The sequence below is a fragment of the Gymnoscopelus microlampas genome (assembly GCF_963454915.1).
Source record: "Gymnoscopelus microlampas genome assembly, chromosome: 10".
In the NCBI taxonomy this organism is placed as follows: Eukaryota; Metazoa; Chordata; class Actinopteri; order Myctophiformes; family Myctophidae; genus Gymnoscopelus; species Gymnoscopelus microlampas.
Window position 1 is genome coordinate 24,089,880 of NC_139947.1, and position 25,954 is coordinate 24,115,833.

Below are 25,954 nucleotides of genomic sequence, written 5' to 3' on the forward strand. Positions count from 1 at the left end.
CCAACATCTCACAATGTGCCTCTCTCCACATGAAGAACAGAACCTAATTTGTATCCAACCTCTAACAGCTCGGCGTTACTGTAGCTGCATTTGCTTGATACACTATAAATCTGGTGACTGCAGTGTCTCATGGAACTGAACATTGAAACTTTGAGTTGGCCACAGATCTGATGAGAGAAGGTGTAAATGGTTGCAATTCTTGCCTGTATTCATAGAACTTGGTGCAGATAGCTTTGGACCTGAGCGACACCTTTTAGACTCTTCCATCACAGGTTCTTGTTCATTACCATTTAATAATTGAGAGGGTGTCTATTTCCTGTCTGTGACTAATAGCCTCACTTTCTTCCAGCCTGTTAAATATACTTTCTTTTGTAACTATAATTCTAAGTTAGAAAACTAATTTACCGGGAGTACAGCGATCTATGAGCTGGGTGGAGATAGACATTTGCAGTCTGTGAGTTGGGTGGAGAAATTAATTTCCCATTTATGCAAAGCATGAATAATTTGAATCCAAACTTCTAATTTGAATCTATTCATACCCTTGTAGCGATGCAGCTAAATCATAACTAATCACAGTAACTTATAACTAAGTGTTGCTGAGTCTCAAAGTGTTGCTGAGAGACCTAGATCGACCTGAAATACCGGTGCCATCCTCGCACAACAAAGCGAGGAATTTACTGCCAACATGTATAGCCTAATGAGACTAACATTGTTTTTTTCTCTACTGAGGCAAATCAATCACACCTCAGATCAATCATGATAGGTACTCTCCTTGGAATAGGGGCGGTGCAAACTGTTTCCAAATAGTTTTCGTAAGTCAAACACTGCAAAAATGTTGCAGTTTTTTTAAAGATTGGCTTAGACAGGAGAAGTTAATTAACAGTTCTGAAAGGCAGCTACTCGGGATCCACACTGTTTGAGCTGTGATTAACTTTGAAACATATTTTCTGTATAAAAAAAATAGACAGTAATACTCTTTTAAAACCGGGGTGGGGTAAGAGGAAAAGATTTCTTCAAATTAACATGTTCAATAAAGCATATACCGTTCCTTCCCTTCACTTCTCCCCTCTCGTATAATAGTGCTCTGTATAGAATAAATATATTTTTGGGATTTTTTTTTGCAACACAATTCTTAAAACTATGTTAAAACATTGTCAAATACTTTTGTAGCAGTTTTTTTTGTTTTCGTTTGTTTGTTCACTTTTCATTTAAAAACACAATGGAGTTGATACAGGGTTAATATAGCACTCTGTCTTTTGTCCAGGGGCTGTTTCTCAAAAGTCCCTTCTGTACATGTTGTGGCACATAGCGGCATTATTGGCACATTGTTCTGGAAATACAGTTCCTCCCCGACAGACAGTAGCTCCTCGGATCTCTTCCATCAAATGTCAAATGTCCCAATGTTTTCCTCTTGAGGACATCAGTGGCATCCACAGTCTTGCCCCAACACACCCCGTAAATATAAGTATATAGTATACTCTATATCTAAATAACTACATGTCCCTGGAAACATGGAGTGGCAACGCTGTGGCTGCTCTGCTTTGTGAACATTTCTACAAAAATAAATATCTTCACCGATGTCCAAAGAGTGATCCCGCTATTTTACAAAATTGGCTGTTTTTTGTTGTTGTTTCTTGCTTTCTGACGGGATCCTGTGGAGAACAGAAATCACCATTACTCCTCATTATGGGCTGATTGAAAGAAATCAATTGATCACTGTTGCAAAGGATGCATGAAGCTGGCTCACATAATTTAACCACTTAACCCCTCTAGTCTTAGTGAAACAGACCTGAGTTGCAACTGTACTTGGGCTGCTGTTTTCTGTCGACACCAAATCTATTCGCTAAAAACAGCGCATCTGAAAGCTCTCAATGCATCCCGTTGCAACTCATTGTGAGCTTGTAGATCTGCTATTGTCAGTGAATGTTCTCCCCGGAATAGGGATGCAGGGGCTCAAGTGGTTAACCACTTAAAGAATCTTCAAGCTCTCAACGCATCCCACCACGATGCATGGTGAGCTTGATATTCTGAAAAGATTCTTCTGTAGTGTGTGATGCAATCAGATTTCAAAATTGTTCAAAATTGTAAAACTCCCGTAGTGTGAGTCCAGCTTTAGGAACATTTATTGGGGGAGAAATATTTACATGTACATTTATTGAACAGAGCAATTAAACCACACCATGGGACATGTGAACAGGGGTTTTAAATTACATCTATAATGACATGGCCGATATAGGGATGCCAGGGTTAAAAGTGGTTAAATGGTACATATCAACGAGAACAATGCTTTACCAAAAGCCATATTGTCATGCAATGTGCAATGCTTTCCTCCACCCTAACTAACATACAGTACAGTGTATTACACAGCAAAATCCTGTAACTCAGAGTGCAAGAATGGACCCGCAAGGATCCATTTTCACAAACTGAGTTAAAGTAACCTTCAGGGTTTTACTGTGCAGGTATGCCGTCCATAATAATTGTGTCTCTTTGTCTTTTAAGAGCACAGCAGACTGTGGAGTGCTGGGCTGACTGAGACTAATGTGTGTCCAGACGATGGTTTGGCGCTGTCCTCTCAGCATGCTACCTCGCAGCCATTCTATTCCTTTAAAAATCTGGGTCAATAGCAGACTTTGCTTCCCTCTGGGCTTCCAGCCACACTGTGGGGCCGGAGCATGTGTTTAACTTTCACACTTTGAATTTCAAATGGGGCCCTCTCTAGCATAGTATATCAACCGTGCATAAACATACAGTGAAAGTCAAGTGAAAGTGTCCCTTTACCTATCGAAATGCTCAAAGCGATATTACATTGCTGCGCGAATGATGGTGGCAATTTAAGTATCCATGGTATTATTTCCTATAACGTGCACTGCCTGTAGACATCTTATAAACACAGGAATGCAGAATTGCCTTATCACTTGGGTAATGAACCTTAGTGGTATTGCACGGAATTGGGCCTAAATGCTCTCCATCATATTGCAACACAGCACGGAAGATGCAATAATACATAATCATGGCAGAAATAACAAACATATGCCAAGCTCCCTTCTATTCCCAAACTGGGGCAGCATCACTGCAGGGATTTAGGTGGCTATGGCTCACATGATGATTTGCAGAGGGAGAAAGTGGCACACTACCCACCAGAGCATGAATTCAGGAAGTCTTTTCCGCCCACAGCATAGTGAGCGAAGCCGTCAGCCGGTCAGCAGGAGATCTCGAACCATTTCTCCGACACAAAGGCCACAGGGATCAGTTGCCTTTCAGTGGGAGAAGGTCTGTGGAATAAAGAGCAGTGTGTTAGACATGCTAAAAGCCTAGATCATAATAGAGGATATCGACACTGTCAGGCAAAAATCTTGTATCTCCATATTTCTTCTTTTTAAAGATTTTTTTAATAAATATATGCCCTGTACTTTCATGACAATGTTATGCAAAAGTAGTGAAAATTGCTTATCTACTGTACAAGCTCGCAAGCATTGCATTGCTTGTAGATATGCTATTTTAACTACAGACCATTTTGTCTATAATGACATGCCCCCCCAAAAAAGTCTGCATGTGGTTATCAAACCAATGAAAAGTATTAACATTGCTTGTGACTAATAGGTACATTTGATCCATTGGAATAGAGGCTCTTTTCTCCATTTCCTGACAATTGCAATGCAATGCGTTTCTTTTGTAGAATTTTCGCCCCAAAATAGGGACGCTAGGGTTCATGTGGATAAAGTATTGGGGCAGTGTGTCCCCATATTAACCCTCAGGCATATTAACCCTCATGCCGTTTACCTATTTCCGTTATAAGCTGATTTGTAGACAGGTGTCTGCTGGATCATCTCATCCGTGTAGATGGGGACGGCGGTCCGCACGCACTCGTGCGAGCACTGCAGGCTGTCATTGTAGGCAGTGAAGATGTCCACCTTGCTGGGAACCCGAGCAGGCGTGAAGTCTGTCAGGTTCTGGCAGCTCTCCTCCTGCTGGTGGATCTTGCGCTGATGGCTATTGTGACGGCCATTCGCCGACTGTGCACAGCTACAAAAGCACGCACCAAAGACAAGAAACAAACATAAAATCATACCTGGCACCTCAGGGCATGTCGCCCTGGCACCATGTAAGCACAAGGTTTAAAGGGGATCTAAACCCTAGGCCACCTTTGTGCCCATTTTGAGAGTTTGCTGTCATTAAAACATAATAAAAAATGTATTGACAATATCAATCTGTTTTATTTATATAGTGCCAAATCATCATCGTCACACAAGTTATCTCAAGACACTAATAGCAGGTCGAGGTTGACAAATTGGCATGCTGGCATTTGACATAATCACATTGGAATTTGGCACACACATCTATCACACCTAATTGTTTTCTGTGTATTTTTTTTTTTTTTTTTTGCTTCCTGCAATCTCACGTAACGTAACTAGGGTTTGTTACCCTTTAATTACTAATAATTAATAATTGATAGTAAGGTAAGGAATCTTTCCTACCAGTTTTTAAGGACTAGAGTTGTGATCAAGGCTGCGATAACCATGATGAGAGACACAGTGATTGTGATTATCTGGTGAATTGCCAAACCTGCAAAGAGAGAGAAAGAGAGAGCGAAAGAGCAAATGAAGGATTTAACATCATGTCATAGAACTGTGCAAGGATCACGGGGAGCTGGGTTGAACTGTGCCCACATAGTGGAAGACAAGAACATCACACCCACTGCTATTCATAATTTAAAACGCAACATGAATTATTCTATTACAGCTTAGCCAAGTGTCGGCATAATGTATTTCCATGGTCCAAGTTTCCTCTTAACTACTTTAACTCCATCTAAAACTTACTTTCACCCGTTGAAAAGATGAAATAAACCCCAAATCGGATTTGAATTCATAGTTGTACAGATGTAAATTATGACCATACTGTCCAATATGTACTACTGCAGTAATTATTTTGCGCCATTTGTTGATTTTATTACCAGGAAAGGATATTGTAAAGAGACCGGAGAGCTAAAGCACAGGGGAGGTATGGATAGTGATTATGTGATTAATGCTCTGGCTGAGTCATGCAGTGCACCTCAATGTACTGTAGGATCCGAGTCTTTTTAGCTTTTATACAATTCAAATAGAGATCGACACCGGCAAAGCTATTTGACTGTGAAAGTGAAATGAGGTCATTCACAGGATTTGAAAGCCTATTTTATCTGACTTGGCATTCCAAAATGAAAGGTATCTGAATTAGATGAATCTTTCAACCGTGCCACATTTTAGTCACAGACATTTTTTGATGTAGCAGGCTGGTTAAAAGCAAAGTAGTTGAGTAATGTTATAGCTCTGGAGTGACAGGATTGTGAGCAGCCAGTCACCACTTACGTGCTGTCACTCTCTACCTGGGGACATTTCTACTGCAACGCACTGCTCTCCCTTTGTTCTGAGGAGACAGCCAGCGACTGCATGGCCTTCTGCTATTAGCCAGCGTCAATACTGAAACAGCTGAGGGTTCAAAAACTTGCTCAATGGCACCTTGTGGGGGGAAGAGTGTCAGGTAGTTAATTTTTTCGGCCAGGACATTCCCCATCAGTATAATGTTTTGAATAGAAATATTTAGGATGCAAGAAAAACACAAATTAATTGCAAATTCCCTTTAGTCTGCAACCACTATGTACTGCCATGCACATATTCTTGTGTGGGTATACTGTTACCCTGAAATAAAATTGATTTCAAGTGGGAGAGGTGCATTCCACAAGGTGAGAATATGATATCTATATAATAGTTTATGCACTGAATGTTCTACACAGAATTGCTAAAAGTTTTATGTACAGTATATGAATCCTTAAAATACACCTGTATTCAGCGTTATCAGATCAGATCTCACCTCGCAGGTGGGAGTTTGGTAGCCTGGAATCCACACTTATTCACTGCGTTCAACATACCTTTTGTTCCCCCACTTCGCTTGTCAAGTAACCAGGGACTGGGGTCGCAAATTAGCCTCGGCTATAAACCCCTTGTACAATTGCAACGGTTTCATGTTTTTTATAACTTGATTCATTGTTTTTTGTATTTGTCCCTGCTAAACATATAAATAAATAGGTCTGCTGAACGGAGTGAATCAGTCTGGATTCCAGTCTAGGAGTTCGGTCCTAGACTGATCAAAAATATAATGTATGCATACAGTAGCAACAACAAGCCAATACCCAAAAGTTATACTGATTTTACAGTCAAAGCAAGGCCAAGTAGAGCCATGCAAGCACTTGTTTCTAGATTTTATTGGAGTCAAATAGCAGTTGCACTTACGCCTTCATGATAATACAAATTCTTCAAGTGAGCTTCCACTTGAGGGATCTTGCTTTTGCAACAGATGTGGACAAGCAGATGTTTATGCACTTGCTTGCATTATTCCGTCTGACTAATCTACAGTGCAAAACACGGCATTGTTTTTTAGTTTAAACCCCCATGAGAGCTGATCCCTCAATTTTGCCGGAGGAGTGTAATCCTCAAACAGCCGTTCAGTACAGCACACGTCTGTCGCGCAGGATTACTTCAACATTGTAAGGGTATGTGTGTGGGTGAGAGAAAGTGATACATGCGCTGGGGGATGAAGGTACGCACTGCAGCAGCAGGTGACATGTGGCGGGAAGGAAAAACCGTCACGATGAAAGGGCTCTCGCGGGCCCCATACATCTCACTTCTCCATCAGCCAGCTGCCTAGCCGCTGATCCGGGCCAATTTATCTTTGGGATGACACAAAATGAGCTGTGGCGGCTGTTATAAAAAAATAAATAAAAAGGACTCAGACAAGCCCTGACTGACTCCCTGCGCATGCACTGGGATAATGAACCCAAGTCAGGCAGGGGTTTCACCAGAGGTGAGCCAGGTCAGCGTTGGATTAATGATATCTTTGGTGGGCTCACCAGGCCACGCCTCTTCCTCCCAATTTAAGTCCCTTGCCGCCGCAAAAGCAAATTAACTTATCAGGAGAGTCATTTGACATCCCCACCCTTCCTCATATTCCGCATATAAAGGCTGCAAGTTGAAAGCGTGGATTTATAAATTAACATCTCTCCAAGTTCAGGGATGATACAGCCCGCCCTTGACCTTGATCAATAGCTGGCGTCTCCGCTGAGAATACGTTTCATTTCATGTCTATGTCAGTGTGAAAGGCGGGCAATTCTCGGGGCAAAGATTTTACATGTTTTGGGGCTGGGGGGAGGGGGGCTGTGGAATAAATGAAGCTCACAAAGAGAGGTGTAGTCGTGCAAACCTCCAACTTTTTGTCCATTATAACCTCATTTCTTGGGGCAGTGCATTAGAGGGGTGGGAGAGATAATATGTCAGTTAATGACATGGGCTGACACATCTGCGAGAGGAGGCGAGGCAGGGCCCGTTTCACATCTACAAGTGCCAGGTGGATGGAGCAACATTTGGCCCGGTCGCCTCAGACTCATTGTGCTCTGGCAGCCGGGCTGAAAAATCACCTCTGGCAGTCACCTTGCTTTAGAGGAGCTTGGGTAGGTTCTGTTTGGTTGAGTCAGTGGCATGTACCACAGGAGGGACCGGAAATATAGTAAAGCTTCTAATGTACACTTTGTTGTGAAACCGCATTGCTCTGAAAAAATACAGAATAAAATGGTTTATTTTCGTCAAAGTTTAACAACTAAATTAGCCATAAGGATGTGAGAGTGCGAGAGGGATGAAGAAGAAACTGACAGAGAGGGGAGGAGAGGGACAGAGAGCTTCTGGCCACTCTGCCAGCATGATTTTAGCCCCAGCAAAACTCCCAGAGAGAAATAAATGAGTTTTTCCACCTCCATGGCTATGACACTGATGAATATGTCACAGGAAAGCATGGCGGACTAATGAAATCTCTTTGCGCTATCTACTTTTCATAAGACCTCCATATAGAGCTGCCCTGCATTTGACACAAAAAGTCAAAAGGGGTCAATAAACTTAGCTTATATGAAAATGGTCATTTGACCCGATCACACCTTAGTGACCAAATGTTAATGGTGGTAGATTTCTGAACTAAGCCAGGTAAAATATTAAGCCAGGGCACATGCACTGAAGCTCGATGCTATACCAATTAAAGCCATACATAATGCATCCTGGAGCTGTATGAAAATTAGCCTGCATGAGTAAATGTCCTTTCACATCACAGCTCCTGTTGCTCGCTTCTAAATTGCCTTCCACCATTATTAATACCATTAGAGCCTGAACTGCAATTAAGTTGTTTTTCCTCCTGCCAAAATGAGCTGCTCAAGGCAGTGGTGAACAAATGAGGAATGTGTACAAAAGCATTGCGGGGAATGGAGACTGTAGCTCTGGTTTGTGTACGTACAAGCGACTTGGCTATCAGACGTTTGTTGGAAATACTTAGTTGTGAATATGCCATTTTTTATAATGGCTACTTCTTGCACCGAAAATAGCTGATCTATAAGCACACAACATCTCACAGGGTAAAATGCATAGAACCTGTCCATTTGTAATGCATTACACATATCTGGGAAGAGTGAGGACTGCCTGCCAAGCAGTAAGACCATCCCTCTCTCACACGCACACGCACACGCACACACACACGCACACGCACACGCACACGCACGCGCACGCACACGCACACACACACGCGCGCACGCACACGCGTGCACAGAGAGAGAGAGACAGACATGAGACAGACATGACTGTGTGTGTGTGTGTGTGTGTGTGTGTGTGTGTGTGTGTGTGTGTGTGTGTGTGTGTGTGTGTGTGTGTGTGTGTGTGTGTGTGTGTGTGTGTGTGTGTGTGTGTGTGTGTGTGTGTGTGTGTGTGTGTGTGTGAGAGAGAGAGAGAGAGAAAAGGCAGCACTTCTGTCAAAGGTGGCCCGCTGATGGCTAGTGATTGCCAATTAACGTTAGTGTCAAAGTGTCAATCTAGGCTGATTTCCACTGAGTCCCTGGGCAATCTGAACACTTCCAGAAGAAGTGGGTGCTGAGAGAAAGAGGCAGAGAGACCGAGTGAAGGGGAATGTAAGAGAGAGAGAGAGATCACAGCCAAATATTCTATGACTTTTTAACTGGTGTCAAAAAGTCATCGCTAGCTGCATAATCCAGTCAGTCAAGGTGGCAAACTCATGACAGTGCAGTAGAGGTTAGACTATTGGTTCCATGATATCATCTCTTACCAGAGGATACACTTGTACTCTTGTAGCCTGTCTCTATTGGTGGCCAAGACTCTCAGGCAAAATAAAGAAGAAAAAAAAAGAAATGGAAATGAGCAACTAAATTCAAATCATGTTGATGACGGTGGCTATTTTTATATACGTACTGTCACAAATTTGCACTATTGAGGATTTGAGACAGGCCCACAATGTATTCTCCAAGTCATTGATTCTCTCTTTCTTTCTCTACCGGCATTACTGTCACTCACCACTGCTAATTGAATAATAAAAAAGGCTCCAAAAAAGCCTCAAACTTCACTTAAAAAAGTGATGAAAGCAAAACAGTGTGCTACGTAGTCCTTTGATCGACAAATAATAGATATTCTCAGCCAGCATCTGCACAGTTCTTCCTCTAGGCGGATGTGTCAAGCCATGACGAAAGAGAGCTGAGAGCAGAGAATAAAGTGAGGCAGCATCTGCTCTTCTCTGCCAGGCCCCTCCGTCTCTACTTGGCTGAGTTTCCTGTAAATCAGGCAAACTGATTGACTTGACTCTGCATGGCTGTCACCAGGCATCAGCATTTAAGTCCAGATTTAACGGTGGAGGAAAGGAGATTCATTTTTTTTCACCCACTTTATTGAGAGTCAATATAGAGAGGAACGGCGAGATTATTGGATTGCCATGGTAACCGCTGGGAAAAGTGGTTCTCTCTGTCTCTCTTTCTCGCTCTCCATCTCTCCCTCTCCACTGAGAATGCTCCATTCTACGCCTCTACAAGTACATCTCCCACGTACAGCAGGTCACAATGTATAGCATTTGGGTGTTCGCTGAAATTTTATTCACTTGCTTGTTTAAAAATAGATCCCATACACACTTGAGCACTTAGCATACATTTTACATGTGCTCGTTTTGCTCTGGAGTGGTTGTCGGTCTTACTTATTTACTCAGCTGTTCGTTTAACCCCTTGTGATGATGCTTCATTTGCCTCTGATAGCATCGTGCCAATTATCACTGCCGCCATACAGTTTGCATGTGTAACCTTTGGCGGCCAGAGATTATCACCTTTCACTGCCCCCCCCCCCCCCCCCCCTTTGGGTATTCATTTACCCTTCTTGGCTTTGAGGAGGACATCTGATGGGGTTTTCAAGTCTGCATTACATATTCACTATTGGTCGGCATGGCCGTGGGGGCTGCTTTCTACTTATTACTCCTGACCACAGCTGGTGTTTAACCCCGTGACTCGCAGATCATCTAACCAGTGCTGAGTTATGAGTGGCAGCTCTTCCCATCATGGGTTTAGTCATCTTCATCTAATACCCATAATGGGGATGACAGCTCCATCTGCCCTGGTGACGAGACAGGTGGAGGGGGCTACTAGCACTACAATCACCAGGAACAATCGGTAAGCATCTGGAGGACATGCTCACACACTCACACGTTGCGTGCACACCCACACACACACACACACACACACACACACACACACACACACACACACACACACACACACACACACACACACACACACACACACACACACACACACCACACGATGGTGAAAGGAACACCTAGAGACCATGTTCAACAGGATCTACAATCAATGAATCCCACTTGATGGTGAAATGCTGTTGATGTTCAACAGGAGCTATGTACCATCACAAACAAATCCCACTTTACAGTATATGGACATCAATACCTCATAACTGTAATGGAATATATGCACACACACGTGCACACAAACACTATAATGATGTACAATCATTCATGACAGCTTGCTACAGTGTGCGTGTGTGAAATGTGAATCACAGTGAGTTACAGCCATGAGGTGCGTTTAGTGCGGTCCTGAATGTCCACAACTTTGGAACCACCTGAGACCCTGGACTCTAATGAGACTTAACACATATGTGGAGCTGGACGGTCACAGCGTCCATGGGAGGTATTCACCTTCACAACAGTATCTGCTGTGTTCAGTGATGGAAGAAATACTCAGATTTGTTGCTTAACACATTGCGTGCCAATCGCGTAGTTCTACGCGAACCTAAATAATTGCGCAGCGTGCCAGTCGTGTAGTTCTACGCGAAGTGGTCTTTTATTTTATTTTATTTTTTCCCTTGCAGTGACACATTTCATTGTAGGCCTCCCTCGCAGTGACACATTTCATTGTAGGCCTCCCTCGCAGTGACACATTTCATTGTAGCACACCCGGATATGGAAATATCCGTATCCGGAGATTTTTGTTCCCACCCGCCGCCGCTGGCGTTAACTTGCACTGTGCTGCACAGGGCTCAGGCAGCAGAGCGAGAGAGAGTAAAAAAAAACGATTCTGGGCGAGCGTTCCGTTGGTAACCGGAACGCTCGCCCCAAAACACACTCGCCCACATTCATTTCGCGGACAGAGGCCGCCGGATTAGACCTGGGGCGAGTGTGTTTTGGGACGAGCGTTCGGTGATTTCATTCACCGCTTGTTTACAAGTCGAATTTGGGGAAACAAAATAATTAGGAGCTCAAAAACATAATGAGAGGATACAAGAGATATCTGTGCAACAGCTGCAAAGTGTGCATATTTAAGCAAGTATTTTAAAACAGTGAAACCTTCCGAGGAAAAAGAAACAGAAAGTGATCATTTCTGCGACTCCAGTGGCAGCACAAATGAAACTATCTGTTTCCAGGAGTAAAAACTCAAGTTTAATTCCAAAAAAAGCTGCCCAGTGCCCACTGTTTTGTAATACACACACTGAGCTCTCCTCTTAAGAATGCTCTGGCTGCCATAAAGCACCATTTTGGCTGTCATCACTAGGAGAAAAAAAATTAACTGGTATTAGCAAAAACACGTGCTTGCCAACACACTTTTGGGGATGACGTTAGGCTATGTCTATTTTTGAAATACTGGGCAAAGTTCAGCAAGCAAGCAGGTAAGCATTCAACATTGCTCAAGGACACTTTACACTGAAGTTGTCTTAAGCACCTGGCCATCCCACGACTGCGATTTTCTCAGAGCCTATTCGGGTTGCCAACTCCTAGAGATTAAAATAAGGGACACCTATTCCGGCCGCGCGGCAAAGCCAAAACCCCCAAAATGCATAGAAAACTATGCATTTTGGCACAGTTATACCTATAACACAATACAAACACAACAGGTCTTACACCTGCATTAGGCTACTACATCACACTTATTGTACTACTAGAGGTGCGGGTCGCTACGCGACCCTTCCGTCTAGTCGCTGGCGCGAGGCTCTCGTGTAGCATGGTGTGTATGTGTTGCAACCTTTATTGTGAAGGTTCTTTATTGTGCTACATCGTGACATATAGTGTCACAGAAACCCCCAAAAGTCACCCAAATAACACTGTTCAACGGGCAAATTAGTTAGCATTGATGACATTGACCACACTAACGTTCATACAGGTTGTTGATAAGATGTTTAACGTAGCCGTTTGAGTGACGACAGCAGCGTTGGTTACCATTAGCGTTAGGCGCATGCTAACGCTATCGTCGGGCCGCCGACTACCAGCCGAGGCTTATTCTTGCGCATTAGGCCGCGATTTCCGCAGGGCCACTGCCTCGTGCCCTGCGTGTCTATTGACATTTGTAATGGTCAGAAATCTAAGTTGGGCTTGTTTGTGTGAGAATATTTCCACATTGGTTCGAAATGTGTGCTTATTTGAGCATTGAGGAGTTAACTGTGCATTTTTCAATGGCCGTCGCTTCGTTGTGTTCGGCTGGGGCCGGAGCCGTTCGGTGATGTTCGGTGATGGGCGGGGTTTGCGGGGTTGCCATGTCCAAAAGTTGTAAGCGCGAAGTGGCGTGTTGTCGGTTAGGGAAAGTGCGTTGACGCATGCGCAGTGCGCAGGGCGGTGTTTTTGCATCAAGCTGGTTGCTTGTTGCTCGCGCGCAATCTGGCAACAGTGATGGAACTTACACTCCGGCAAACATTCGACACTGGATTCAAATTGTAAGGTAGATAACATGGTTGTAACTTAGGCCTTAAATGTGAAATGTTCTACAATTACGTTCAAATCGGATACAGGATAGGTGGGCAACAGGGACATCTGGTCACCTCGATGTACAATTGGCTATTTTGTCCAAAATGCTACAAAATAAAATATTTGAAAAATGGTATTAAGTATTGTAAACATGTATACATGATGTGAACATGCACGGTACATCATTATCAGACTTAATTTTATCCTTCAACTTCTTGTTTATGCCCCAAAATGACTGGATATACAGGTTTTGTAGCAATTTGTAGCAATTGTATAAATATTAGACCCTAATTGTCGAATGTTTAAGCATGTTCTAATCATGTATACTTTACTTTTGTATGTGTTCTTTTATTAACATTTTGGAAAAAAATAGCCAATTTAACACCGCCCACTCTTCCTTGGTGCCCATCTATCCAGTTACCTTCAAATCATGTATATTTTACCTTATTTCTCACCATTTTCCAAAGCTTGCCCACTCTTCTGTTACCCAGTACTAGTTTAGTCATATTGGCATACTACTATCAACAACCATTAGGTTTTAAAAACAAAATCAACATGCTTATTTCACATACCATGTTAGCCAGTCTGTGGTCGCTTGGCAGACAAGGAACTGTGTCAGTACTCCCTGGCTTCTATGCAGCTTGCCTGCTTTTCCCTTTATGTTATGTAGGGTACATCATGTATTCTACAATGGCTAACTGAAAACAATTGCCTGGTTTGTACATAATCTTCTGTCACTTTATAGCCACCCTCATTTTTTCCCCCACTCAGTTCTATACTTCTGTCTTCTCTCAGTCTTTCATTTTTTCTTTAGACATTCAGCTTATGTTCTGAGCCGGAAAGTACTGTCGCATAGACAGATTTCTTGTTTACAGACATTGAGACTGCACGCGCAGGTGTCTGTTTCATGTAATCAATTCCCAAAAGATCCCCAAACCTGTTGTTTTGGGGAGCGTTGGTTTCAGTTCAACCTCCTCTTGTGCGTTGGCTGGTGAGACGCTCCTAGCGAGACATATATACTTCACCCCGCACTACCGTGCGGGCCGAGAACAGCTGACATACAATCTCACATTGTGTCACGGATGTGACTGTTTTGAGCTTGGAGGTGTGCTGTTCTCGGCCGTTCTCTGCGCGCAACACCTTCGCACGCCGGATATAAATTAGGTTTGAGGGGATACAGCTGCGCGATCAAGCAGGATGGAGGGAGGGTGTGTGGGGCAGAGACCGTATCTTAGCAACACTGAAAGTGCTAACTCTCATTGGTTGTGTAAATGTAAATGAGCCAATGAGCTGCCCGCAATGAGCTGAGGGCATTTCCAGACACCAGATTCCCGAGACCCAGGCTCTCACAGCTCACTGACAGTTACACAGCAACGAGAGGGGGAGAGCAGAGTGGGAGCAGGACAGCAGAATTACCGTAATTTCTCAAATAAATCGCCCTGTCATTCATATTGATTCCCCAACCTCAAAATACGGAACAAAGTGCGTTCCGTATCAGTTGTACGGGACACGTCTTTTAGTTTCCAAATATGGAACGATTCCGTATTTTACGGTATGGTTGGTAACCCATAATGCCTATACTGTACCATACCATAATATCCCAACCCAAACTCGGCATACTGTACATAAATTGTCGGTGTTGAGTGTGTTAAAGGTAGCGTAATTGATTTTATTTGGTTAAAATAAGTGTTAAATAGCTCTATTTTCTGATAGCACTCATTGCAAGTTGTTTGTTCAGTAACAGGAGTCTCCATGTCTCTCCAGCTCTTTATTAAGCAGAAAATGCATTTTCAGGATACCAATTTGATCCAATCAGGATAGAGAACTCAGACAGGGTACAGATTAAACAAGTGAAATTGAAAGTGATGACACAAAGAAATGAGCAGACAAAATTGGAACTGGAACACTATTAAAATGAAGCTGATGCTGTAAATGGGTACTCTCTCCTGATTGGCTGAAAGTTTGTCACCTACCTGAATTTTTGTTTCTGTTTATAAAAGAGCTGGAGAGACAGGGAGACTCTATAGCAAAAACTCTATAGCAATGATTACTATCAGAATATAGTGCTTTAACCTTTTAACAAAATATCACAGTACCCTCCCTTTAAGTGACTGTGTAGGGGTTGAGGGACGTGTTGAAATGGATCAACAGATGTCTGGGGTCAGATCCTGTGTGGCTCACACAGTACAACATGATATAGACGTGTCATTTCCATAATGGCTGCCTTTTAGATTACATCTGGCTGCTGCATGCGTCTGGGGATGTTCAGGGTGGCTGGCTCCTCTTTCCCAGGGGGATATACACTGACCCCATGTGCCTCATGTTGCAGGGGGGGGCGATTACAGAAAGAGGGCGACACATACACATACAGACACACAGAGAGAGAGAGAAACAGAGAGAGAGAGAGAGAGAGAGAGAGAGAGGCCGAGAGCAATGAGGCAGACTATCAGAGAGAGAAAGTAAGACAAAGGGAAGGACAGAGCACACAGAGCATCGTCTCCCCCGGCAGAGATTTTATTTCATTAACAATACAGTCTTTGTGTATGGTAATTATAGTCTACCTAGGGGCTAATGTGAAAGAGACATGGGTTAATGTGTTGTGAAGGCAAAAGCAAAGTTCACCGCCAACCGCTGAACGCCTGAACGGAGCTCTACACACTATCGTATGCCGTCAGCGTACGATAGAGTTGCACGGGGAAAATGGCAGATCTACAAGCTCACAACGGGTCGTTGATGGTGGGGTCTTAAATTCATCTCTGTCAGCATGCTCGTACAGTATCATAACACGCACAAAGTCTAAGTCATATTCCTTTTCTCAACAGCATTAGTATCATGACCATCTAAATTATACAATTTCCTATAGTATGCAATAACAAAACAATCATTTTTGCAGATGGCATGACAGTCAACTCCTGGTCAAATAAAAATGATAACCGTAGCAAGACTATTAAAGATGCAGCCATTCCACAACCAGTATCTACTATATAAAGAAAAAATATTTTAAAAAAATATCTATATTCAAGTTGTCTGTGGTTTGGTCTGGTTGTATGTGGTGTCAGACCAGAGCTCACTCAGCTAGAGAGAGAGAGAGAGAGAGAGAGAGAGAGAGACAGAGAGACAGAGAGACAGAGAGAGCCTATTCCACCTACGCAAGAACCCGGCCAATGCTGGGTACCGAAACCTGAACATGCATTGTCAGCGCAATTCTGCTTGTAGTTTATATTTTCTTGACTCACAGACGTTTGACATGTTTCTAGACACTGGCTTCAAGACAAATGAAAACATTTAATGTTCTCATTGCTGAGACAATTTCCAGCAGTATTTCTAATTTGGATTAATAGTTGTATGATATATTTAATCTGATATTTTGATATATGATTATCTTTTTTTTGGCTGAGAAATTATATTAGCATAATAATAATAATAATAATAATAATAATAATAATAAATATAGCTGCAAGCAGCGATACAGGGGCCAAGGAAAACAAGCCATATACACAGAATGGATTGAACTTGAGAGAAAGGAGCCTGTACATTTAACAAATGATTATTCTAAACAGCTGAGCAGAGTGCTGAGGGATTGTGGATATTGTATCTCTCTATTGTGTTGCTTATAATTTGGAATGACCCTCTACCATTCTGCCAAGTTTAATAAAAATGTGACTTATGTGTGATTTATGTAGTTAGGGACAGAAGAATCATTTTCATAAAACTGCAATATTCATATGGCTCATAAAAGCATAAAAAAATGTCAGTACGATTTTTTTTCGGTATAGGTCCAAAGTTCATGTGTAGAAAGTTTCGTGCTCATTGATCAAAAATCCCAGGAGGAGATTTGAAATGTTGTTCCTATAATTCAAAATGGTCGGAGATCTAAAGGTCAGAGGTCATCGGTCAAAGTGACACATTTGTTCCTCATGAGGAGCCACATGTGTGTATTGATGTTTCATTGCTGTCCGTCAAATGGTTCATGAGCTATGCCTGTTCAAAGTTTGCATTTTCAATTGATTGCTATAGTGCCACCCTTTGGCCAATGGTTGTGCGTTTTGTGTCTTTGCCGTACGGCATAGCCCTATACCATATTGCAGTTTTGTAAAAAACGACTGCACGGTTAAGCCAGAACTGCAAAAAGTGGCGGAAGAATAAAAGGTATGAGAATCAAGAAGGGATCATTAGCAGTACGTGCTTGGCCCCTTAATACGATCATATATCTATACCAGTGGTTCTCAAACTTTTTAATTTCAAGGACCCCCATAACTGTTACAGACCTGTAAGGGTCCATTTGGAATCCCCTCAAGGAAACCTGAGAGTCCCTGGACTCCACTATGAGAACCTCCAGTACCAGGAACAGGTTGTTTATGGATGGAACTGAATAGTGGGAAAACTAGAACTGATGGTCTGTATTCTGATATTAGGCGGATATTCTGATAATGCAGTGTCTTGAGGTGTTGGGAACTGTAAAGTTTTACTCAAAGTAACCCTCTGGGCCTCTGATGTGCCCTCTGTGCTCGATAGCAAAACAGTGACATTTATGGTAATGCTCCCAGTGGGAGAGGGTCAATTAGCATAGTGCTTGCTCACATATCGTTAAACATGGCTATAGTTTTATGGCCACCTACATGGTCCATTAAGAAGCATTGACTCATTGACTTAATGAAATGGTAAATCACACGTGACTGTTTGGTAGCCTTGTGTGCCCATCGTGCCGACCATAAAAATGACACATGCTATGACAATGTATTTCACAGAACAGGCCACTCGCGGAGATAGCACTGCCTATGGTCAAGGACATAGTGTTGCTTAAATCAGAGTATTAAGTTCAAAACAGTCTGGCAGTGGCACTGAAATGCAGTCTTTTAGAATAATGTAGACGTTAACAGACCCAGTTGAGCAACATTGTGTAAATGTGAAATTTATCTGCACTCGAACTATTGACACACACATGAAATTACCATTAGTTGGACATGACTGCCTTTAATTTACTGCAAATGCAACCCATTATTTATATGGAAATAATATTTAATACACAACAGACATATGACTGGAGCTTTAAAGTAATGTGATGTTGAACTTTGGTAGAACCTTGGGTTGAATGGCTACAGTACCTGGTTATGATATAAATCCAAGATCCAGATTATGCTGAAACCTTGCCCAAATATGGACATGACTCCATAGTTCTGATGTCATAGTACTACTGACATCAGATGACTGACTCCAGGATGGTCATATCCTAGGCCTAGAACCAACATTTGGACCCCGTCTTATTTTTGCCTACTGGCAGCGTCGGAGTCACTTGCTATTGGTGCACTGTTATTGGTAACTTTAATGATTGATATTGGGCTAGAGAATTTCCCTTCCAAGATAATATAACGTGAATATAGTCATTTCATTTTCCTTAGAATACTGGTGAAATTGAGGTGAAGCTAAACAAATGATTGCAAAGTGACTTTCTAATGACTTGAGTTTCTAGTGAGTGCACCTGCTTTTGATTCAAATAAAATAGGTCAGCGCATTGTCACTGTCATTAGACAACATAAACATTCTAAATGGGTCCACGTTTATTTCCTGTGGCAGTGTGTGTGAATACCAATAGCTGACAGGAAATACACTTGGACCTAAGCTGTTCCCTAGCAACGCAACTCCACTGACAAGGTCTGAAGTGAAATCACGAGATGAAGGAATTCTATTGTGATTGTTGAATAAAACGGATATAAAAGTTGTTTTAAGTCTTCGTGTGACCCACTGTGCTGAAATGAATGTTCTAGAATCTAATAATAACCCACCGGTGGATCATGTGCATAAAGTATGTCAACCTCCTGTATTGATATTATTCTGTCCTTATCACACAACTCACACAGCCGTCCGTGCACACCCCACATTTCAATTTGTACTACATGGCCCAGGAAGATTTGGTGCACTTTATGTTGTGGGTAGGACTGAATCATATCCTTTATGCCCAGGGTGACCTCTTATGCTGTACTCTGCATGTATATTATATCTGGTTACACAGATTGAAGAGTCTGACCTACATTTGGAAAATAAACCGTAAATCAGCGTACCGGTGTGATTTACTGTATTTCACCGCTGACAACATATTAAAGTGGCACAAGGGCAGATGGTTCATCGTGAATATGGTCACAGCTAGAGGATGTTGCTAGCATTGTGCCTAACAACATGCCCTAGCCTTGACAACATTCGTGATTTGTACCAGTTTGGGTGGTTGTATTCAAGATTAAGGGTGATTTATTTGTATAGAAACCCTGAATACATAGGCGAGGCTATACGTTTTATCATTGTTTAAAAATGTACTGAAATGATTAGGCTTATATATATTATAACATGCCAATCACATAATGTTTTCATTAGAGATATGTCTCTGATATCACTGCCGCTGCTCTCCTGCACTCAGAAGAAAGCCTGAAGTCGTAACTGTGTCAAACTGTACTGATTTGATTGGTGTGTAATGCAGAGCATGCACATAATAGAATGAATATGAGTAATGCACAGTTTATGTTTTTGCAGACCTCTCAAGAGTCCCGGAACTTCTGTGAGAGATGATTAACTAATTATCATTAAACCCATCACTATTTTATTCACGGTTTAATGACACACACACGCACGCGCGCGCACGCACGCACGCGCGCGTTGATTGGATAAGGCTTGATTTAGTTTTATTATTGCACATTTTGCGGCCAATTTCATTTAGATTGAAAGGTTCAAGTCCTATTGTAGCAGCAGGACCACGCACACACACACACACACACACACACACACACACACACACACACACACACACACACACACACACACACACACACTATATCTGTAGTGTGTTGTGCAGATAGCTGCCAGGACATCGATTTTGATCTGTCAATATTTACCAATCCAATAATGGTGTTGGTGCTATCATTAACGTAGCATGTGCATACAGAGATAAATATAGGGGGAAAATTCACTACATTCAAAATAAACAGCCTTTGCACCTGATTATTCAGAAAGATATCTGTGTTTTAAAAGAGTTCAAGAAAAGTGGTCCTTTTCATTGAACAGTGTTGGGCTGCCACCAGCTTCAAAATGCTAATACTTTTTTGTTGTAGGCCTACTGTTAGTTTGTCTACTCTAGGCAACTCTCCTACCGGATCAATACCGTCAGGAGAAGGCCTGCACTACTCAAGGGGAGTCTTGAGGAATAGTCTCTTAGTTTAACTGGGTGCAGATTCTTGTAGAATATGTACAATGAAAGGATTATCCGCACTCTCTTCAGTTGTTTCTTATGTTCAGTTTTAATAGGTTCCCATTCACAGCAGCAGCAATCTACCTAGAGAAACGGACGCGTTTCGGCACGTCGGCCTTCCTCAGCGTTTCAAACTCAGTTTGTCTACTCTACCAGCACTTGTGCAGTAGGCTATTTCCTAGCTGTAAATAGCGAGTGTAAATTCTTGCTGGTCCACAGGCGGGGCTGAGAGCAGGGAGAGCTGTCAGGGCTCACATTATTTGAAAGGATGTCAATCCTTTGACACTGGCAACGATGTACACATGCAAGATAAAGAAATGGAAGGATGCTGTACAAAAGACAAGACGAAGACTAGACAGAGATGCTATGAATATGTCAAAAGATTTAAAGACAAGGGGCGCGCATGGCCTAGTGGTTAAGGCACGTGCAGCCTGACAGCCAGACAGCGAGTCGCAGGTTCGATTCCTGACCCTGACGACCTTTGCTGCGTGTCACTCCTCGTCTCTCTCTCCCTGTTTCCTGTCAGTCTAAAATTCTACTATCCAATAAAGGCAGAAAAGCCCCCAAAAAAATACATCTTAAAAAAAAAGAAAGAAAAAGATTTAAAGACAGAATGGAACGATGAGCACCGTAATGCAATGCAATGAAGGGAGAAGAAATGGAAACAGAAGACTAGATTTCTCTGAAGTTGACTATTATTTGTTGGGGGTATTTGTATAGCTTATTCATTCTAATGGCTAAATCAAATTGAAGCTACTGTACCGACAAAACAGATTTTAGTTTCAGATTGTTATCAGCATGGACAAATTACTAAATTAAATAAATTGTATCAGCTTCAGTTTTATAGTGTTCCAGTTACAATTTTATCTGCCCTTCTTTTGTATCATCACTTCCAATTTCAATGAAATTGTTATCACAACCGGAATATGTATTTTCTGTTTAGTAAAGAGCTGGAGAGACAGGGAGACCCATGTTACTGAACAAACACTTTATAGCAATGATTACTATCAGAATATAGACATTTACAGTATTTCAACAAAACACAAATCTATGTGAACGGTATACCCTTACAGGAGTTGTTAACCCCAAAAATTACTTATTTTCTATCAATTACACACCCCATGAAGCCTTGGATTCATGTAGATTGTTTTGTTTTTGTCACATTCCTGAGCCCATAATTTGATGACCGGGTCATCGGTCAGAAGGAGACTCAGTAGGAGACTCTAATTGAGACTCTTTGAATCTCTTGGATAATCTCTATGAATTCAAGGCTTCATGGGGTGTGTAATTGGTCCGTGGCCAACTACATATCATTTTGGGGGTCCTTGGCACGAAAACATTTCAGAATCACTGATTTAGAAGGCATTTGTAGAATCGGCCTCAAATCGGCCTGAGGCTTAAGGGGATGGCAGGTAAGAGATAGATCCGTGGACCACCAGTGGTCCGGGGACCACCAGTGGTCCTTGAGGGGGTTCCAGGTGGTCCCCAGCTAAATGATGGAGAGTTGGTAACCAAATGGACCTTTAACTCTTGAGAGTGTAAAATGAAACCAAATGGACCTGCTACGCTCTCAAGAGTTCAATTATTGTTAAACATCTGCATTACTTAATTAAATAATTGTTATTGTCTCCGCCAGGCCGAAGGCATGGCGAGAGAGTATGTTTTACCCCCTGTCCGTCCGTCCGTGTGTCCGTGTGTCCGTGTGTCTGTGAACAGCTAATCTCTGGCACCGTTGGCTTGATCGCAGCGAAACTGTGCACACACACTCCCTGGATGCCAGAGCAGAACCTCTGCCCCAAATTTTTCACATGGGCCTTTTATAGCGCCACCAGGAGGCTGATTTGTGCAAAAGACATTTTTGGACAGTACTCCTACAGATTTTATCCAAACATCACGCAAATCGGTGCACAGTATCTCTATAGTCATGTGATCAACACGGATCTGCCTGATTTTCCATATTCCATCCTGATTGGCTAAGGTTGGCTTCCAAAGTTTGCAGGATTGGTCCATTTTGAACTAAATGCCTCAAATCATGAACGCAGCTTGCGATTTATGTGAAATTTAACACGCATGTTCCCATTAGGCCGAGGAAGAAATGCCATTTGAAAATGTTCAAATCAGCCTCATGGTGGCGCTATAAAAGGCCGATTTGTGTTTTTAACTATAACTGCACCGATCTGCGTGAAACTTTGCACACATACTCCCTAGAGGCCAAGGAAAAACATCTGCCCTGCATTTTTCACATTAGCCTTTTATAGCGCCACCAGGAGGCCGACTTATGTAAAACTTTTTTTTTTTAGATTAAGCCTTCACATTTTATCCAAATTTCACGCAAATCGGTACACATGATCTCTATAGTCATGTGATCAAGATGCATCTGTTTGATATTTCATATTCCATCGTGATTGGCTAACATTGACATCTAAAGTTTGCAGGAGTGGCCCGTTTTGAACAAAATGCCGCAAATCATGAACACAGCGTCCAATTGTGGTGGAACTTTGCACGCACATTTGCACTACGTTGAAGAACAAACGCCACCCTTTTAACATTGCCCTATTATAGCGCCACCAGGAGGCAGATGTTTCTTTTTTATATTACTTTTAATTTTGTCCAAACATGCAAATCAGTACACATGATCTCTATAGTCAAGTGATCAAGATGGATCTGTCAAATTTTTTATATTCCATCCTGATTGGCGAATTCCGAAAATTGCTGGCCCACAATAACCTACCTGACCTGGCGGAGACCTGTGCTCCGAGGAGCACTTTTTCTAGTTTTGATCAACATTTGCCTGTTATCTCTTCTATGGTACCAACATTAATACAGCATGGAATTGCGGACAAAATCTTATCCAACTACTGTATAACAAAATATTCTACGTTTTGGGTCCGAGAGTCTAAATCTCATCACATGGTGGTCCGTAGCGCAAATGCCGAATAAATAATGGACCTTGATATGAAAAGGGTTGAAAACCACTGGTCTAGCGAGCTCCTTGGGCTATCGTTTGTTCTCTTTTCCTCATGCCGTGGTGATGGAATTGCTCTCTCTGTTGGTTGTCTTGTGGCTGCTTATCGGCTTTTGTGCACGGCTTTTGTACACAGCTTTTGTGGTCTGATGCTGTTGTAGCAGCGTAACATAAACTTAGTACACAACTTTGCCTTTGCAGTCATCTGCTCTAAGGGCTTCAGTCCGCAACAAGAGGTGCGTTCGACACTGGCCATCAGCGTGTGTCCTTTGCAACCGGTGGGCCCCCCTCCTACCGTTTAAGCTACAGTCTCATTCATTCTGGTACCTAGGGGACGACTGCCAAAGTGACTAGGCCCTTGGCTTGAGGTCACGTTGCTGTTGCAGTGCAGCGTAACGTTAGTAATAACCAGGGGTGCACATAACTTTTTAGGTCTAGTACGAGCACCTGGAGATGTGACTTGGTGCGCACCAAATTAATGGTCCCATCCCGTTTTGTCAACGAGGGGGGGGGGGGGGGGGGGGGTATTTATGTACTGTTATAGTTGGATACGACGGTTGCTTATTTATGTACGTATGTCCCTAACCTGAAGCTCTTAGAGTGTTTGTCTATCCCTGTATCTAGCCAACTGACTAGAAAGGCTCTAATAATCTGAGATATTGTGCTCCAGCCTGTCCATCTATCTATAAATCCAGAAATCTGTATGTGTCAGGGGTCTTCTAGCCTTTAAGGTGGAGTGGCATAACTATTGCTCCCAGTGCTGGACAAAGTGTATACTAAAATAAATAGTATCATAGTCTAGTATTCAACAGTACAAAAAAAAGTACATTTAAATTTAGAACATAAAAAGATCAAAAATAAAATCAGGCTATTTTCACTTATTTGAAATAGGGCTAAAGTGGTTAATTCATAATTATTTTTTGTAAGTTTGGGTCCTAAGAGTGTACTAAGAATGTAGTGGAATTAAAATTATAATTTTAAATGTAGTGGAGTGAAAGTCATGAACTTGCAAAAAAAACAAATACTCCAAAAATGCACTTAAGTACTCAGGTAAATGTACTTAGTTACTGTCCACCACTGATCGCTCCTTCATGCCACATGTCAGTCGGCAGGATCGGTTTTAAACTTTTGAGGCTGGATTACAAAATTTAATTTTAAAGCACCCTAGTCTAGTGGGAAAAACAGTGGTTACTGAATGCATTTTAACATGGGGCCTCCCCAGACTCCATGACAGCAACAGCAAGGATCTGTGAGACGTCATCCACTCCCAGTGGTATAGGCTACTCACCTGATTATCTGAGTTATTTTGGACTGATAGATATCCCACATGGAGGAACAGCTTTGGGCATTGACTGAACTGGTGCAAAAGCTACAAGCTGATAACAGGCAGGTACAGGGAAGAGGACAATAGTGGGTCTGTCAATACTATGACCCACCTGCAGCTGGTTCTTCTGTGCCATCTGTCAATAGTCCTGCTACTGAATGCTATGTTTGTGTACCAATAGAACGGAAATGTTCCAGGTGAAATGTCACAAGACTTAAGAGTTTTTCTGTCAAAGATTGGGTGGGTAAAAAAAACGAAAAAAGTATGGGACATATTTGAAAGTACTGACAGCCTGAGGTGGATCCAGAGCACAGTAACATGCCTCTCTACCCTTCACATTGGAGTGGTGTACTCTTTTATACATAGCCTATGGCTCCTTCATGCCATAATTACTACCAAAAAAAAACATTTTCTCTAAAACGTTAAACCACAGGGGCAGAGAGCTGATAACTCGTCACATGAAGAAGTTTCTTTATGCCTTATAATCACAAAATCAAGACTAGAATAATAGTGATAGTCTTAATTAAAGATGAGAGTGGTGGTGGCTTATGGTATCTGCTTACGGTTTCAACAGTGCACATAGCCCTGAATCGTCAATCAAAACTCCCTGAAATCAACTTGAGATGTCTGTTCTTGTACCTTATATACAGTACATTGTTATTACACCTATGTGTGTTGTTATAAGGCTTTCACTGACTCTATTTCCTGTATCAATGGAAACCTTTTATTTTGAAAAGAAACCTTTGTTGTACTGGAAGTTCTTGTGAGGTAAGTGGTAATGTGGGAAATTGAAAAATTAAATAAATGTATTGACCACAGCACACTATTGAACAGAGCGGAGAGGCAAAGAACATTGGCAACTGCGAGTTCCATCGCCAATAACCGTGCCACAATTTCATACTGACTGTGACGCTCTCAGTAAAATGTTACACACAGTAGATTGCTATGCAGCTATAAGGAGCAGATTTACAGTTTCACTTCACACTCAAACACACAAGATAATCAACACGAAAAGTGATGCACTATGCGGGAGAAAACCATTGAGGGGTAATTAGCCTGGGTATCATGCATCATTTCTTGATAACTGCATGGCTTGATTATCCTGTAAATAATGTGGTTACTTGCAGCCAGATTCACACACAATTTAACCAGACGTTACATGGCTAACCAATACTTAGCATACAATAGCAGTGGGTTTTCGTGATTATATAATGGAAAACGTCAATGTGTCTGTAATAGTAGATTTACTTTAGCTTATGATTGCTTAATGTAGGTGTCCCAAGGTGTCAGCTTTTGTATCAAAAGTTCAAACTGAAAGGTTCCAATTCTGATCCTGACTCTCAAATTG

The 25,954-nt window shown here is 42.1% G+C and overlaps 1 protein-coding gene across 1 annotated transcript in view; it reads right to left on the minus strand.

Annotated features, from left to right (window-relative positions):
• Nucleotides 1–1,582: 1,582 nt before the first annotated feature.
• The window catches only part of ajap1 (adherens junctions associated protein 1), a 59,843-nt gene continuing 35,471 nt past the window's right edge, over nucleotides 1,583–25,954 (minus strand). The window contains exons 3-6 of the mRNA XM_084069169.1: nucleotides 4,476–4,563; nucleotides 3,781–4,023; nucleotides 3,139–3,272; nucleotides 1,583–1,652 (exon numbers count right to left, since the gene is read on the minus strand). Of these exons, the coding sequence (XP_083925295.1) occupies nucleotides 3,200–3,272; nucleotides 3,781–4,023; nucleotides 4,476–4,563 (404 nt within the window). The 3' untranslated portion in view covers nucleotides 1,583–1,652; nucleotides 3,139–3,199. The remainder of the gene's footprint in view (nucleotides 1,653–3,138; nucleotides 3,273–3,780; nucleotides 4,024–4,475; nucleotides 4,564–25,954) is intronic.